We start from the raw sequence: 13,065 nt of genomic DNA on the forward strand, positions 1-13,065 counted from the left end.
CCAGGTAAAGCCCACTCCATACACACCTTTCTCATCAAATCTGTTTCAGTATTGCTTGCTATACAAAGGCATCACACAAGTCATAGATGTTTTCAATATTTTGTCTCATAACAGTGTCTCCTACTTTGCTGTCCTAATGTCCTCAGAAGGCGAGCTCACTGGGACAGAGAATTTTTATACATTTGTGTTATTCATACTCCTGCTCACCTTCAAATCTCCTTAAAACCTGCTACCAGCACTAAGAACCAAGAAAAGCTGGGGGTGAGGGTGTGGGAGAGGAGAGAAATTGCAAATCTAATCCAGCCACACGATGGCAATATTAACAAGCACAACTTGAGCTGTTCACCGCCAGACCATCAGGCTGACTGCTGTGCATGAAAAATAAAGTTTTACTGCCAAATATAAGATTAAGTTTAAATAACAAAATAGAAAATTTAATGGAAATCTAGTTTAATAGAAAACTAGTGAATATCTTGAAGACAGCAGCTCAGCAAAATTGTCTGCAAGACTATGTAAGAAATGAAAGCAAGATCAAGATCACAGGCTAAAACCTGTGTTACCCATGATGCACAACACACATCTACAAAACACATGAATGTTTTGGCTGTGCCTAAAGTCAAGGAAACAAAAAGCACCAGCAGAAAGTACAAGAGAGATGCTACTGCAATCACACCTGCCAGATGTCAACCATCCTCACCTCTGGCTTCTCCCCACAAGGCACTGCATTGCAACTCAGATATGGGTCTCCACGCAGTGTCCTGCATTGGGTAACACTGTCTTGGTCTTGCACTGTAAGCTGCTAATGTAACCCAGTTAAAAGCAGTGTTTCATTAGTGCAGCTAACCTCCGTCTTACAGAATCAGTACTGAAGCACCACCAAAAAGTTGCACCCAAAAATCCAGCTGCAGAGCACAATTGAGAGTTCAATTTGAGCTCATCTATTCATTGCTACCAGCGGTGCTTGAGAAAACCTCTGAAGGACCCTTTAAATAACTCTCCCCCACCCAACAGAAAGAGGCCGTCAAGAGCAGAGGACTTTTTTTTCTAAGAGCCATGAAATTGACAGCCAACAAATAATATTTTCTCTATCCACTGCTGAAGTTCACACTGACATACAGCTGAGTGTCAACTATACTTGGAAGAGCCTTACTGCAGAATGGAAAGAAAGAACATCCATGGAGAAGATGGTAATGATGGCACATTCAGGGCTGTCAGCAGTGCTGCAGGGCAAATCCACGAACATCTTCCCTTCTTAAATCTCATGAAAGAAAGGGAACAGACTGAACTAAGAGGACACTTTCACTACATAAACTGTCATTTAGGATCAAGTAACTCTACCGTCATGTGGCTGCATGCTTCTGCCTCTTTCCTCCCATCCTCTGAAAACTTTAGGGCCAAGACTTGGAGGAATCCAAGCCCAAAAGTCCGTCCTCACCCACAGTTTCCAGAAAAGTTAGATGCATGAGCATTCATATACACTGTCACTAAAGCAGGAGATAGAGAAGTAGTGCTAAATTTGAGGGAGGAGGTCAAAAGAAAAAGAAGAACTTACAGCATCAGAGAAAGATTTTCGACAAAAATTGATAGAAAATTAAACAATTATATGCTATCCCCCCTGGAAATAAAAGCTATATTTATTGCCTAAGCACAGAAGTCACAAAACACCTGAGCAAGCCACTTTGCAAAGGGCAAAAGAAACCAGACATTATCAGAACTTGCCTAAGAGGGAAATAGGGATTAAAGAAGACTTTTGGAAAATCTCCTATTTCAGCAAATAAATTATGGAGAGACATGTAGATAATCTCTCTACCTGCTGTTCTGACAAGAGGAGGCTGAGATATCCAGTGCGTAAGCATTCCCTTCATCATCCAGAGATAAGAATGAACCTGTGCAATGAGCCATCACTGTGTCTGCAGTACAAGCTGGTTTACCCCAGTCATACTCTGTGCTTGCTCTCAGGCAAAGCCATGGATTTGGCAGCCTTACAATGGGAAATTTCTTGCAGGAAAGGGTTATGTAAAAAGCCATTCCTGAAGAGGCAGGAAAACATGAACTTGGAGTTTGTTTGACCACTAGATGCACATTCTACCTTCAGTTGCTCTATTCAAAAATCAAGTGAAGTAAGCTCATATTTACTGAATCTTTAGGGAACACTTATTAATCAACAGGAAATATGGGAAATTGTGAAGGGAAAACAAAGTCACTTTGCAAAGTGATTTTGGAATGCAGCCAATGTAAATTTTTTTTCTTCCAATACCATTTAGCAATATGAAGGATGATGCCATACACATTAATTTGATCACTTCCGATTCCAACAAACTACCATAAAAGGGGTGTTACAAACCACATGCTCCAGGCAACAGCTGCTTTTCAGGAGAGATGTTTAAAAAAACCCAACATCAGGCAAGCTACTTCTGTCTCTGGGGCAACAATTCCTGCAGAAACCAGATATTTCTCCTGTGAAACAGATTGTTAGCCCCAAACTGCTGTGAAATCCTCATATGCTTTATTTGCACTTCCCCAACAGTCCCATGTTTGTTTCACTTCCCTCTGTTAGCATCATTATTCATGAGTTTATGGGACACTTGGGCACTGGGCTTCCAGCACTATGCTTGTTCCTGTGGCTGAAGAAAGATGATGCAATGTTGGTATCAATACAGTCAACCTCAACACTGTTGACAACACTGGTATTTCTAAAAAAAATGCCTGCTGCCCAGAAAACAATGAGAGCTTTTAAAACATTTTAGAATCATTACTGCAAAAAAAACCCAAGCATATATGGAAAAGGGTAGTTATTGATTTTTAATGACTGTGGTAGTATTGTTCCTCCACTGAAGTGGTTTCATCATCTCAGTGCTATGCAAGTTTCTAAAATACCTGACCTGTAGAAGATCTGAAATGCTAATTTCCAATTTTCCAGAAGTAAAACATACAAAGGAGAAACAAAAGACTAATCTTTGAATTTGAGAAAAAAAATCACAACCAAACAAACAAAACCACCCCAAGACAATCTATATTAAGTGATATAAAATGTATGATCCCAAACAGAACTTTGCCTGTTAAAATACTGAAATAAACTCTTGCTCCATACACTGCTGCTTGCAGGGGCTGGTTAGATCAAACAGAACCTAGCCTAAATATGGAAGCTATTGCTTTGTGTTTCTATCTTGTTGTGCACCTCAAAATGTGATAATACAGTTGGAAAATTCATGCCTTGTCTACTGAAACAAGCCACAAAATCTGGCAATTCCCATGAAAACAAAGGCATAGCTGTATCTAACCACACATTGCAGCAGAACTTCTGCTGATCCCATAAAGCCCTGCATCATGTTCCATCTGCTCCCTACGATGCAGACTTGTGTCTAAGGGTTGCACCTTCATAGAGCACAAAGAAGCCTTTGCCCAGGATGTTACTGCTGCTCCGGAACTCGATCCACAGCCTGCTGTCCGTGGAGATTACTGGTTCAGGAATCTTGTCACCACAAAATCTACCTAGAAGGCAAGAAAGTGACAATAAAGATCTCTACAATCTCCTGAGGGACAGCACAGCATAATGGGCACCTGTGACCCTGGCAAGCAAAGAGTCTTTGGTAAAGGAGTGTGCTTGTGTAAATACCTTTCACTCCCATTAGCTGTGCTATTGAAAAAGTTTCTGTGTCCCCCCTTCATTAATTCATATTCTTTTTCATTATTAAGTGAAATAAAGTTCTCTTCAGCTGGAAGCAGAATCCAGTTACGGATGAAGTCTCTATTGCCCTGGTAAATTCAAATTGTCTTGATCACGTAATTGAGCACTACCATGGTGGGGAAGCATCCCCCTGTCCTTCTAGAGATGTGGCATTAGGGAATGTCCTTTCCACCTGCTAAGTCTTGAAAACTCCTTCAGCACTTTGCACCCAGGAGCAAGTACTCCAAGTCAAACCAAGGGCAGGACATGGCCATGCTGATGAGAATAATCACTTATTTCATTCTCTGTTCAACAAATCCCAGTTAAGCTTCAGCAGTCATTTAATTTCTTTCAAGAGAAAGACACCAGGAGCCATTTTGCTCCATGACTGCCCTAGCTTTGAGCTTTCTGGCATGTACCAGCTCTGGTAAACTCCCAAATTTTGCCAGTAGGAATGAATCCTGAAACAGAACAACTGCAGATGGCATCTGCAGCCTGGACAACCTCAACAACCCAAATTTGGTGCTCCTATTTTGAAGCCAGAAGTTCCTCACAGAAACAGAACAAGCACCAAGTTTGCACTGATAGGCAGGGACGTGCACTTGGGTCAGGGGCTTGCACAGAGCAAACATGGTTTTTCACTTCAGCTCACACCAGCAGGGCTATACACTGAATTCAACATGGTCTTGGCGCCCTGTCTAACTGAATTCCAGTCGGAATCTGACAGAGGCAAAGAGCAATTCTTCAGGTTGAATTCAGTCAGGACAGCAGTGATAGGGATCCTGGCCTCCCAACACCAAGCAAAGGCATGTTTGAGCAACTTCCTGTGGGTACAAACCTGGTTAGTGCCTCACCTTCAAGACAGCATCATATTTCCCATTAACTGGCTGGGAATAGCAGTTTCACCACCAGTTTTTTTTCCTTGCAGAGTCACCCATCCAAATATTATCTTGGACCCAGCTTCACTCAGCTATAATTGTGCCCCAAACCTGCCCAGTGCTGTTGGAGCAGTGTGACAGCCCTGAAGCATATCAACAGCATCCCCCAGCTCCACTCCCAAAGGGGATGCTAAAAACAGCATCAGCACTGCAAAGCTTCTTCCTCTAGGGTCACTGAGCAACTTCCTCCTGGATTTAGGCTTCGAGTTTAACAAGGGTGTCAAGAAGAGGAAACACAGATGAGGAACGAGAATGAGCAAGCTCCTCAGAGTGTGATAAAGGGCCCATTCATAAAAAGTTATACACCATTTAAAGGCTGGGTTTTCACACACTTCCCTGGGAAAATATGCAGCACACATGTATTTTTTCTCTCCACAAGAAGCCTGTGCTTTCACAATTCACAGTAATCCCCCTCCTCACCCCCTGCTGAATTGCCGTCTGTCTGCCTCTCTGACCTAATTTCATGGGCTCAGCCCCATGCGGGAACCACGGCCACTCACGCAGCGTCTCCTTCCAGATGGAAACACTCCCAAGTCCACCTGCACTAGGGGGACAGGGAGGTGCTCGGCTTCTGAAGTACATTTAAATTACTCAGCAGAAAAAAAACAACAAATGAGGAGCTAAGTTGCAGCTGCTGGAGCAATGTTACCTGACACATATGCAGCAGAGAACAGCAGTATGTGCTGCCAACCCCAAAATAGGCAGTAAAGAGTAAAACCAGCTGCCAACTGCCCTGAAAGGGAGGCCCACTGAAACCTGGGAAGCAGCATGGCTTCAGCCTCAGCACCTCACCTGGTACAAGAACTAGGATGTCCAGTAGGGCCAAGAAGAGCACCCAAAACTCCCTAAAGCCTCTGACCCAATGCTCACTAGCCCAGTCGTGTGCTGCAGCACCTCTAACAGAGCAGGGGATGATGCCCAACTTGATTGCTTCTTTCCCTTTAGGCAGAAAGGGCTGTCATAGTGCCATGTTTCATGTTTGGGACACTGAGCTTAGAGGATGAGGTCAGGATCAGAGGCAGTGGCAAACCAGGTGGGACTCTTGAACCAATCAGGGTGACAGCAGACTTGCAGTTATGACAGCAGGAGGCAGAGAAACAGGGAGGACACAGAAGAGCTGCACTTCGTAGAGATCTCTGGGAGCAAAAGCAGAGCGGAGTCCTTGCACAACTTGGCATGGCATGGTCTAGCAAGTTCCCTGCTAGGACTACAGAGGCTCAAAGTACAAATACTGTGTATTTGTAAACACAGATTCATGAGAAATAATGGCAGGAGCGTGGGTCAGGAGCTGTGCAGCTGCTTCATTCTCACTGCCTGACAGTTCTTCCCTGGACTTAAGAAAGAGCAATAACAAAACTCCAGAGACTACATTTTTAGTCCCAGCCAGGGCCCTGGCTCACTTCCCTCCCTGCCTCATTTCTCAAGCTGGAAAAGGAAGGAATAAAGTCTTTGTGACCACAGGGCTTGGAGCATGGATCACTGGGAGTGAATACAGCACACCGACATCTCTGGATGGAGACACTGTGGGATGGCCAGCGCACAAGCAGGACCTAGGATCCTTCCAAGTAAAGGAAAGTTTGTTTCTGTTTGTTTTCCCCACCCACTCTCCAAAGCATCAAGCAGAATACACAAAATGCAATTAAAATGAGACAGCTACTCACCCAGTAACGGAGCCTTCCTCCAGTAGCCATCGCGCACCTCCACATAATCATACCAGCAAAGGCGACTTTTAAATAAGTCCATCGATGTGAAATTTAACATGATCTGAAAGGAGAGAGTGCACATTTTCCTTTGGGGAGGGAGTTACTTTAAAGAGAAGACTCTACAGGTTGCTTTATGTTTCATTTTCACTACAGCGCTGCCTAAGTGAGTATGCACGGCAAGACAACTGGGCTGTTTGCAGGATTTGTACACCACCTTTTCTCAAAGAAAGGCTTCTCAAGGTGTTTCAATGAAATCATGACAGTATACGACAGCAGAGAGCCCCTTACTATCAATTCTGTAATTCAAATTCAATACTTTTCAGTTACTAAAATGTTACTTTAAAAAAAGCCCAGTTCAGATTTTTAAAATTAAACCTTTTGGTTTTGAGTAATGTGAAAATCATAGAGAAAGACATTGTCACAAACCACACATATTTGGGGTCTATACCTGAATATAAATGATATGTGTAAGAAGTATCAAATTTTGCTAATTAGGTTCCACATTCTGACCATCAAACTCACATCATCACTGTGATGCAATCACATTCAGTGGCTTTAACAAACAGAACTTGGCATTAAAATGTTATTTTAATTTCCTTCCTCTCTAAGATGGATCACTGGTCCTGGTCTGGGAGGTCACCATTAGCATGTACTTGTCTTTTTTTTCTGGCGAGATTTGACCCATGTAATTAATTTACATCCAGAATCTGAACATAGTCACAGAAATGTCTTTACGTTAAAATGGATGTTCTCCTCCAAAGCACTGGTTGGGTGTGCAGAGTGCAGTTGTAATGATGTCACTCACTTTTTTTTCAGAGTTTTGCATTATTCTGACTTTAGACAGCAAAAGGAGATTAATCTCTTTCTATGCAGATGAATGCTATAAGCCCAGTATCTGTTCTGAGCTAACACCTAAGTGCAATAATTTGCACCAACCACTGCATTGAATTGAACAGGTAAATTGAAGCATTTAATCTGAAATCAATTCTTTATTTCCTTTTTCAACACTAGTGGTTCAGCATTAATTAGACGCTGGGTCCTTCCTGACACAACTCTGAAGAGGCTGAGAAGCAAAGGGAGCGTTTACAGTAGATTGACACCAGGAAACTCTCAGTGCTACGGTTGTCAAACCTGGACAGCTCTTGGCCCTCCTGCCCCAGCGATGCTCTCCCTGCAGCTGGTGGCAGGAGCTCAGCATGGCATGGGACTGGGCTTGCAGGTGACAGAAACAGGTCCTGGAGCCCGGCAGCTGCTGCAAAACAAACGAGCTCTGCGCGTCTCGGTCCGAGCGTGAGCCTTAAGCGTGTCTGCAGGGTGATCCTCAGCAAAGTCACTCTGCCAAGGAGGGGGCTGCTCATTCCTGCAGCCTGCCATGGCGTGACAGGCCTGAAGGGCTGGTGTTGCTGGATTAAGGAAAGATTTCATTTCTACAGCAAGATCAATAAAACAAAAGGAGCTGGGAGGAAGGTGGACAGGGTGGGTGATTGATGTGCAGCGGGGCTTGGCATTTCCAGGCGGGAAGTGGGAGTGCCCTGACAGGGACATTATGCCTGCATGACAGGGGCAGGCCACGGATGTCACTCACGGCTCCTCAGCTCCCTTCAGGACCCCAGATTGCAGCACATTTTATCTAACTCATCTGACTGGCTTTGGAATGTGTGCTTGCCAAATCTAACAGGTGGCAGGAAATGTCCATGCAGGGTTTAGTCTCAAACTGAGAGGGAGGATCAGAGATCAACACACAGCCCAGATATGTGAGGGGCTCTGCTCCAGCATCACCACTTCTCAAAATCACATATTCCTGACTCCAGCTCTCTCCTGAGTGGTGCTCAGGAGCCTTTCCAGGCTCCATTCCTGCACACCAGACATGCAGAGATCTGGCAGGTTCTAACACTGTCATCACAGGCAAAATCTCACAAGAGGGAAGTGCAGAGTATACCTTGCGCTGCTGTGGCACCTACCTTCTCTCCTGGGGTCACCGAGATCCTCCAGACACAGTGGGAATAGGAGGGGTAGCCATTTGGAAAGCCAGGGGCTGAGAAATTACCTGTTGAATCTTGCAAGGTCTCTCCACAAGCTGCAGGAGAGGGGAAAAAATCCTATCAAAAAGGAGTGACTCTGAAAGACATCAGGGTCTACCAAACTGACTGCTCATGGCTGCTGCGTGCAGGCTGGTGGCTGGCACTCCAACAGGGCTCATTCATGGTACTGGCCAGAGGTCACTGACCACCTGAAGCCTTGCCAAAGGGTGGTGTGAAATTTGTCAGAATTTCTGGGATAGAAGGTGATCAGTGCCAGGACATATGAAACAGCTACTAAAGAAGAACCCTTCTTCCTTCATCACCCTTCCACATGCCAGCACTTTCACGTTTCAGTTGAGGAATATCTCATTCACTAATCAAATGCAAAGTATTAACCCCATCCCACTTCACAACCCCATACTGCTGCTAGCAAATCTGTTTTCACTTCATTACAAGCTGCTCAATGAAATTCTCCTTAGTTACCATTGTAAATTTTCTTTTTTGGGCTTAAAACATCCAACACAAAAGCAGGACAAGTCCCATCACCTTCATGTTTCAGCTGCCCAGCACCTTCCTGACCACCACACTGCACAGAACAAAATATGAGCACAGCAGTCCACTGCTCTTCAACTTCCTGTTCTGTGGCCTGCTGCAGTTGATGAAATGTAGATCCCAGAGTGACTTTTGGGAAGCAAAGAATATGCACATGCATATGATCCTTTAGGGAACTGCAGCTTCCAACATCTGGAAAAGCTGTGACTACTGTAGTTCTGCTCTCTGAGACAGGATGGCTGAGCTGGAACAAGGACCATCCACACCTGCAGAGCACCTGGCTGGCTGGGTGGGAGGACCACAAATATCAAGGCTCCCATTCCCTTGACAGTGCCCACCAGACACATCCAAATGCCAATTGCAAGGAGCAGGGACCGTGGCTTGTCTGCTTCCCAGTTGTTTTTCCAGTTTCACAACCTAAAGCTCCACTGGACCTGGAACTCTGTTTCCTCAGAGATGGCAAGGCAGCCCCCAAAAATCCCTGACTGAGCAGCAGTGCTTTGAAAGATCCACAAGGCCTTCCCTTTCTCATGGAAATGCCAGGGGTTGTTCCTCTGCTTGATGCTATCACAGGGTAATTTTGCAGCCATGATTACATTTAGATGGGCGGGGTGCGCAGTTGGAGGTGAAAAGAGACAGGTTCCATTGAAAAAAGTGTAATATGTTCAAGCAGGGGAGAAGGAGTTACCTAATCTGCAATTTCTTAATTTCCCTAAGGAAGTTTGGTCCACAGCTTAGCAGATCAGACTAGATGAAGGAATGTGGGGACACAGAAAGGAGCTTTTTATTTTTTTTTAAATAAATAGGAGATTCCAATCCACAACTCACCAGGATAAATAAATGTTCTTTTTTTCTGCTCAAAAATCTATTTAAACAAATATGAAACTATAAAGGTAGCTCAAAATCAGAGGAAACGTGCACAACATGAGCATAGTGATAGGAGATTATTACCCTCAGATGAGCCAAAGTGAAGGTTCCCAACAGGCCAGATTTTATTCTCCCAGAGTGTAATTACACAATGACTGGCAAGACCCTATAATTATGAACAGGTACTATTGTGTCTACTTGCAAAGACTATATTGCTGAAATATGAAAGCATACCTATCTAACTCTCTGCCTCCCCAGCCCCTGTGCCAGGCTGGCCTTGCAGCATGGAGTAAAGTGCAGAGCAGGGGAAGCACACCAGTGAGCAATGCATCTTTGTGGAGAGACCACAACCTCTTGCAGAGCACCCTAAAAAGCAATATAACTGTACTCCACTTAGTAGCAAAGAAGACAAGAAGTCCAAGAAAGAACTGTTCAGCACTTCTGGGATCTGAGAAACTGAGCAGGTAGAAAGGAACAGAGGTGAAAAGCAAAGCAGTAAGGTGAATGCTTCAGAACTCATTTGTAAATGAAGCAGTTGGGTGACAGGCACTTACAGCTCATCAGCTGGCTACTGGTACACTGTATCCTTTTGAAAATGCCCAGAGAACTGGAGAAAATTATATAATGCAAGACCATTCTCAATTTACTGTTTAACCATTCCTGCACAATTAGCACAGCTACACAAGCCTCCTTTAGCACAGCATTAGACAGCAGGATGAGCTGTTTTAAAGCTTTTGTAGTCACTGTAGTCATCAAATCCTCAACTGTGCAGCCATAGCAAATCTAGCATTAACTACTCTGTAGCAGACTGAGATTGCCTTCCAGAAATTCCTTCAGTGAATTTCATTTCATTTCACCTAGCTTGGCACCAACTTTAACCCAGCAGGTATAAGCTTTGAGGAATTAAGAGCAATTTAGACCAGCAGGGTTTTAGAATGGACAAGCTAAGCAAGCCCTAAGTGCAGCAGGCACATGAGCTCCAGTCTAATGAGCTGGAGAGCCCAGTTTCTCACAACAGACACAGCAGTTGTTCTGGCTGATTCCAGTGCATGCCTGTAACTCATCCTCCACCATACTAGCACTTTTTTTGGGAGATATTATTAGGTATTCTCAGACGGAGACTCTCTTTGTAAAAGGGAAGCCATCTGCCACTCAACTTCTGAATTATGTTGCTGCATTTTACCCTAAAATCCTCAGCTTGCCTGCTGAACAAAGTGTCTTCATCCTCAAGTCTCATTCAGACCCTGCTGGAACACACAGATGAAGTCCTTTGGTTTTGAACCCCTTTGCTTTGTATTTTGCAGAGGAAGAAAACTTTCCAAAACTTTACAGATTCAAACAGCAGAAGAAGATGTCACAGTCATTAAATATATTGCACCTCTTCTCCTAAGATGCAACTTGTGTAAAAATCTTAAGGAAAAAGAAAAAGCAGAACAACAGGTATTTGAAAAAAAAAAGTTTAGTAGGCTTAAATCTCTAATTAGTTTCCTGCCTAATATGTTCTGAACTGCAATAACCTCTGGTAAAGCTTTGTGAAAAAAAAAAAAAAAAAAGTAGGAAAAGTTCTACTTCACAAATTGAAAACTTGAGACTCACAGAAGAGTCCTCATTTTAAAGAAAGTTGCTTTGTAGCTTTTAGTTAGTACCTCAGGCCAAAGTGGCTTTTCAGCTTGCCTTGAGAAATCTAAATCTGTAATTGATTCTTCTAGCTATGGGAATGAAAAGCCTGGTTGGATTAAGTTTGACTCCAACAAAAAAACATAGTGCAAAACAAATGAACCCCTAGAGTAATCCATGAGATAATTTTGCAAGAACAACATTTTATTCAACCAAAATCAATTTAGAGATAATGATGAGTGTAAAAAGAAAAATGTAATTATGAGGTAAAAAGAAAAAAAATTAATTAGAACTAACAGACCTACAAGTTATACCACCCATTATAAGATAAAAGCAGTAATCTTCAAACATATAGACCCCGAAGCCCTCAGAATTCATTCTAGACCCTTACGGACTCATACTTTCTGACCTCTAGTTGGATACAGAAAAACCGTGGATTTGCACACCAACTATCCGCCACTTTCCAGGGCCTCAGTCTACCAGACATCTTTCCACCATTTTGCTAACTTCTAGTCTCCACTCTGTCCATAGCCTTGTACATCAGTTCAATTTTCTACAAATAGAGTCTACACTGGAGCAATCTGAAGCCCTAAACCCAACAAGAATCCTGGCAAAGTACCAACAGGAGACACATCTTAGGCATGTTCTCTTCTCCCCCACGGCTCCAGCCCAAAGCATTTGATAGCCTGTGTTTCCCAAGTCTCTTTCCTCAAAGGCTGGGCTCTTGAACTCCAATGCTCTGCACATAAGCCGTGTGTCTGTGGTGAAGCAGGCTCCACCTGCCAGGCCATATTTACCTGGGCACTTGTACAGCTTCCTTGCCTGGGCGATGTCCCCCTGGCTCAGGCGCACACGCTGACCGATGGTAGGCCGCACCCCGTTGTCGTCTCGACGGGGAAGGATGGTGTCGAGGAAAACCCCTCTGAAGGGAAGAGCAGATACACACAGAGCAGCGAAGGAGGGAAAGTGACACAGTGAACAGAAAGCAGAGCTGGCAGGCCTCCCACACCCATCCCCCATACCATATATCCCGTGCTAACAAGCAGTAGTGGTTCAGCTTCTAATAACTGCTAACTATCTCAAGACAGCCTGCTCACTATAGCAGACAGCTTCCAAATGTACAAGCAAGTCTGCCAAGCCAAATTCCTCTTGGATATCTCAAAATTGCTGCTGCCTCTGTTTGAGGTAGCACATTCCTTGCCATAAATCACAAAAAGCAATGAAATATTGCTGCAGACAGTTCATGGCACATCTGGCTCAGCTGGAGTACAGATCTGGCGTTTAAGCCAAAGAAGCAGAGGAAGGGGAGTTTTCCCAGTAGTAGATGGGGTTGGGCTGGCAGTGTCTGTGGCTGCCACAGACAAGAGGAAAAGATCATGTGCTCTACCTTTGTTCTGTATGAGTTTCCAAGCTAGTAACTCCACTTGTCTCTACCTCTTTTCACTTGCTACTATTTCTTCCATGTGCTTCACACTCAGGAGCTCTTCACTGCACTTCTGATCTCAGTCCAGTGAAGGATTTAAGCTCAGGCCTCACTTCTATCAAAATGCAGTCCATGTAGCCAAGCAAGAGCTTGCACACAAAAAGAGACCCCAAGGGAGCATTAGGACTGTAGGGAAGGAGGGAGGGAATCAGAAACCTCAGCTCCAGGTTGGCAAAATCCAAGCTCTTGCAGCCAGGCCGTCCAGTCCACAGGAACC

General features: G+C 44.1%; 1 protein-coding gene across 2 annotated transcripts in view; it reads right to left on the minus strand.

Annotated features, from left to right (window-relative positions):
* TLL2 (tolloid like 2) overlaps positions 1–13,065 on the minus strand; it is an 85,452-nt gene that overhangs the window by 16,593 nt on the left and 55,794 nt on the right. For both annotated transcript variants that reach the window (XM_058028858.1, XM_058028859.1), the window contains 4 exons: positions 12,163–12,287; positions 8,270–8,385; positions 6,267–6,369; positions 3,376–3,492 (listed from right to left, as the gene is read on the minus strand). In XM_058028858.1, coding sequence (XP_057884841.1) covers positions 3,376–3,492; positions 6,267–6,369; positions 8,270–8,385; positions 12,163–12,287 — 461 coding nt within the window. The remainder of the gene's footprint in view (positions 1–3,375; positions 3,493–6,266; positions 6,370–8,269; positions 8,386–12,162; positions 12,288–13,065) is intronic.

This window comes from Melospiza georgiana, chromosome 8, assembly GCF_028018845.1.
Source record: "Melospiza georgiana isolate bMelGeo1 chromosome 8, bMelGeo1.pri, whole genome shotgun sequence".
NCBI lineage: Eukaryota > Metazoa > Chordata > Aves > Passeriformes > Passerellidae > Melospiza > Melospiza georgiana.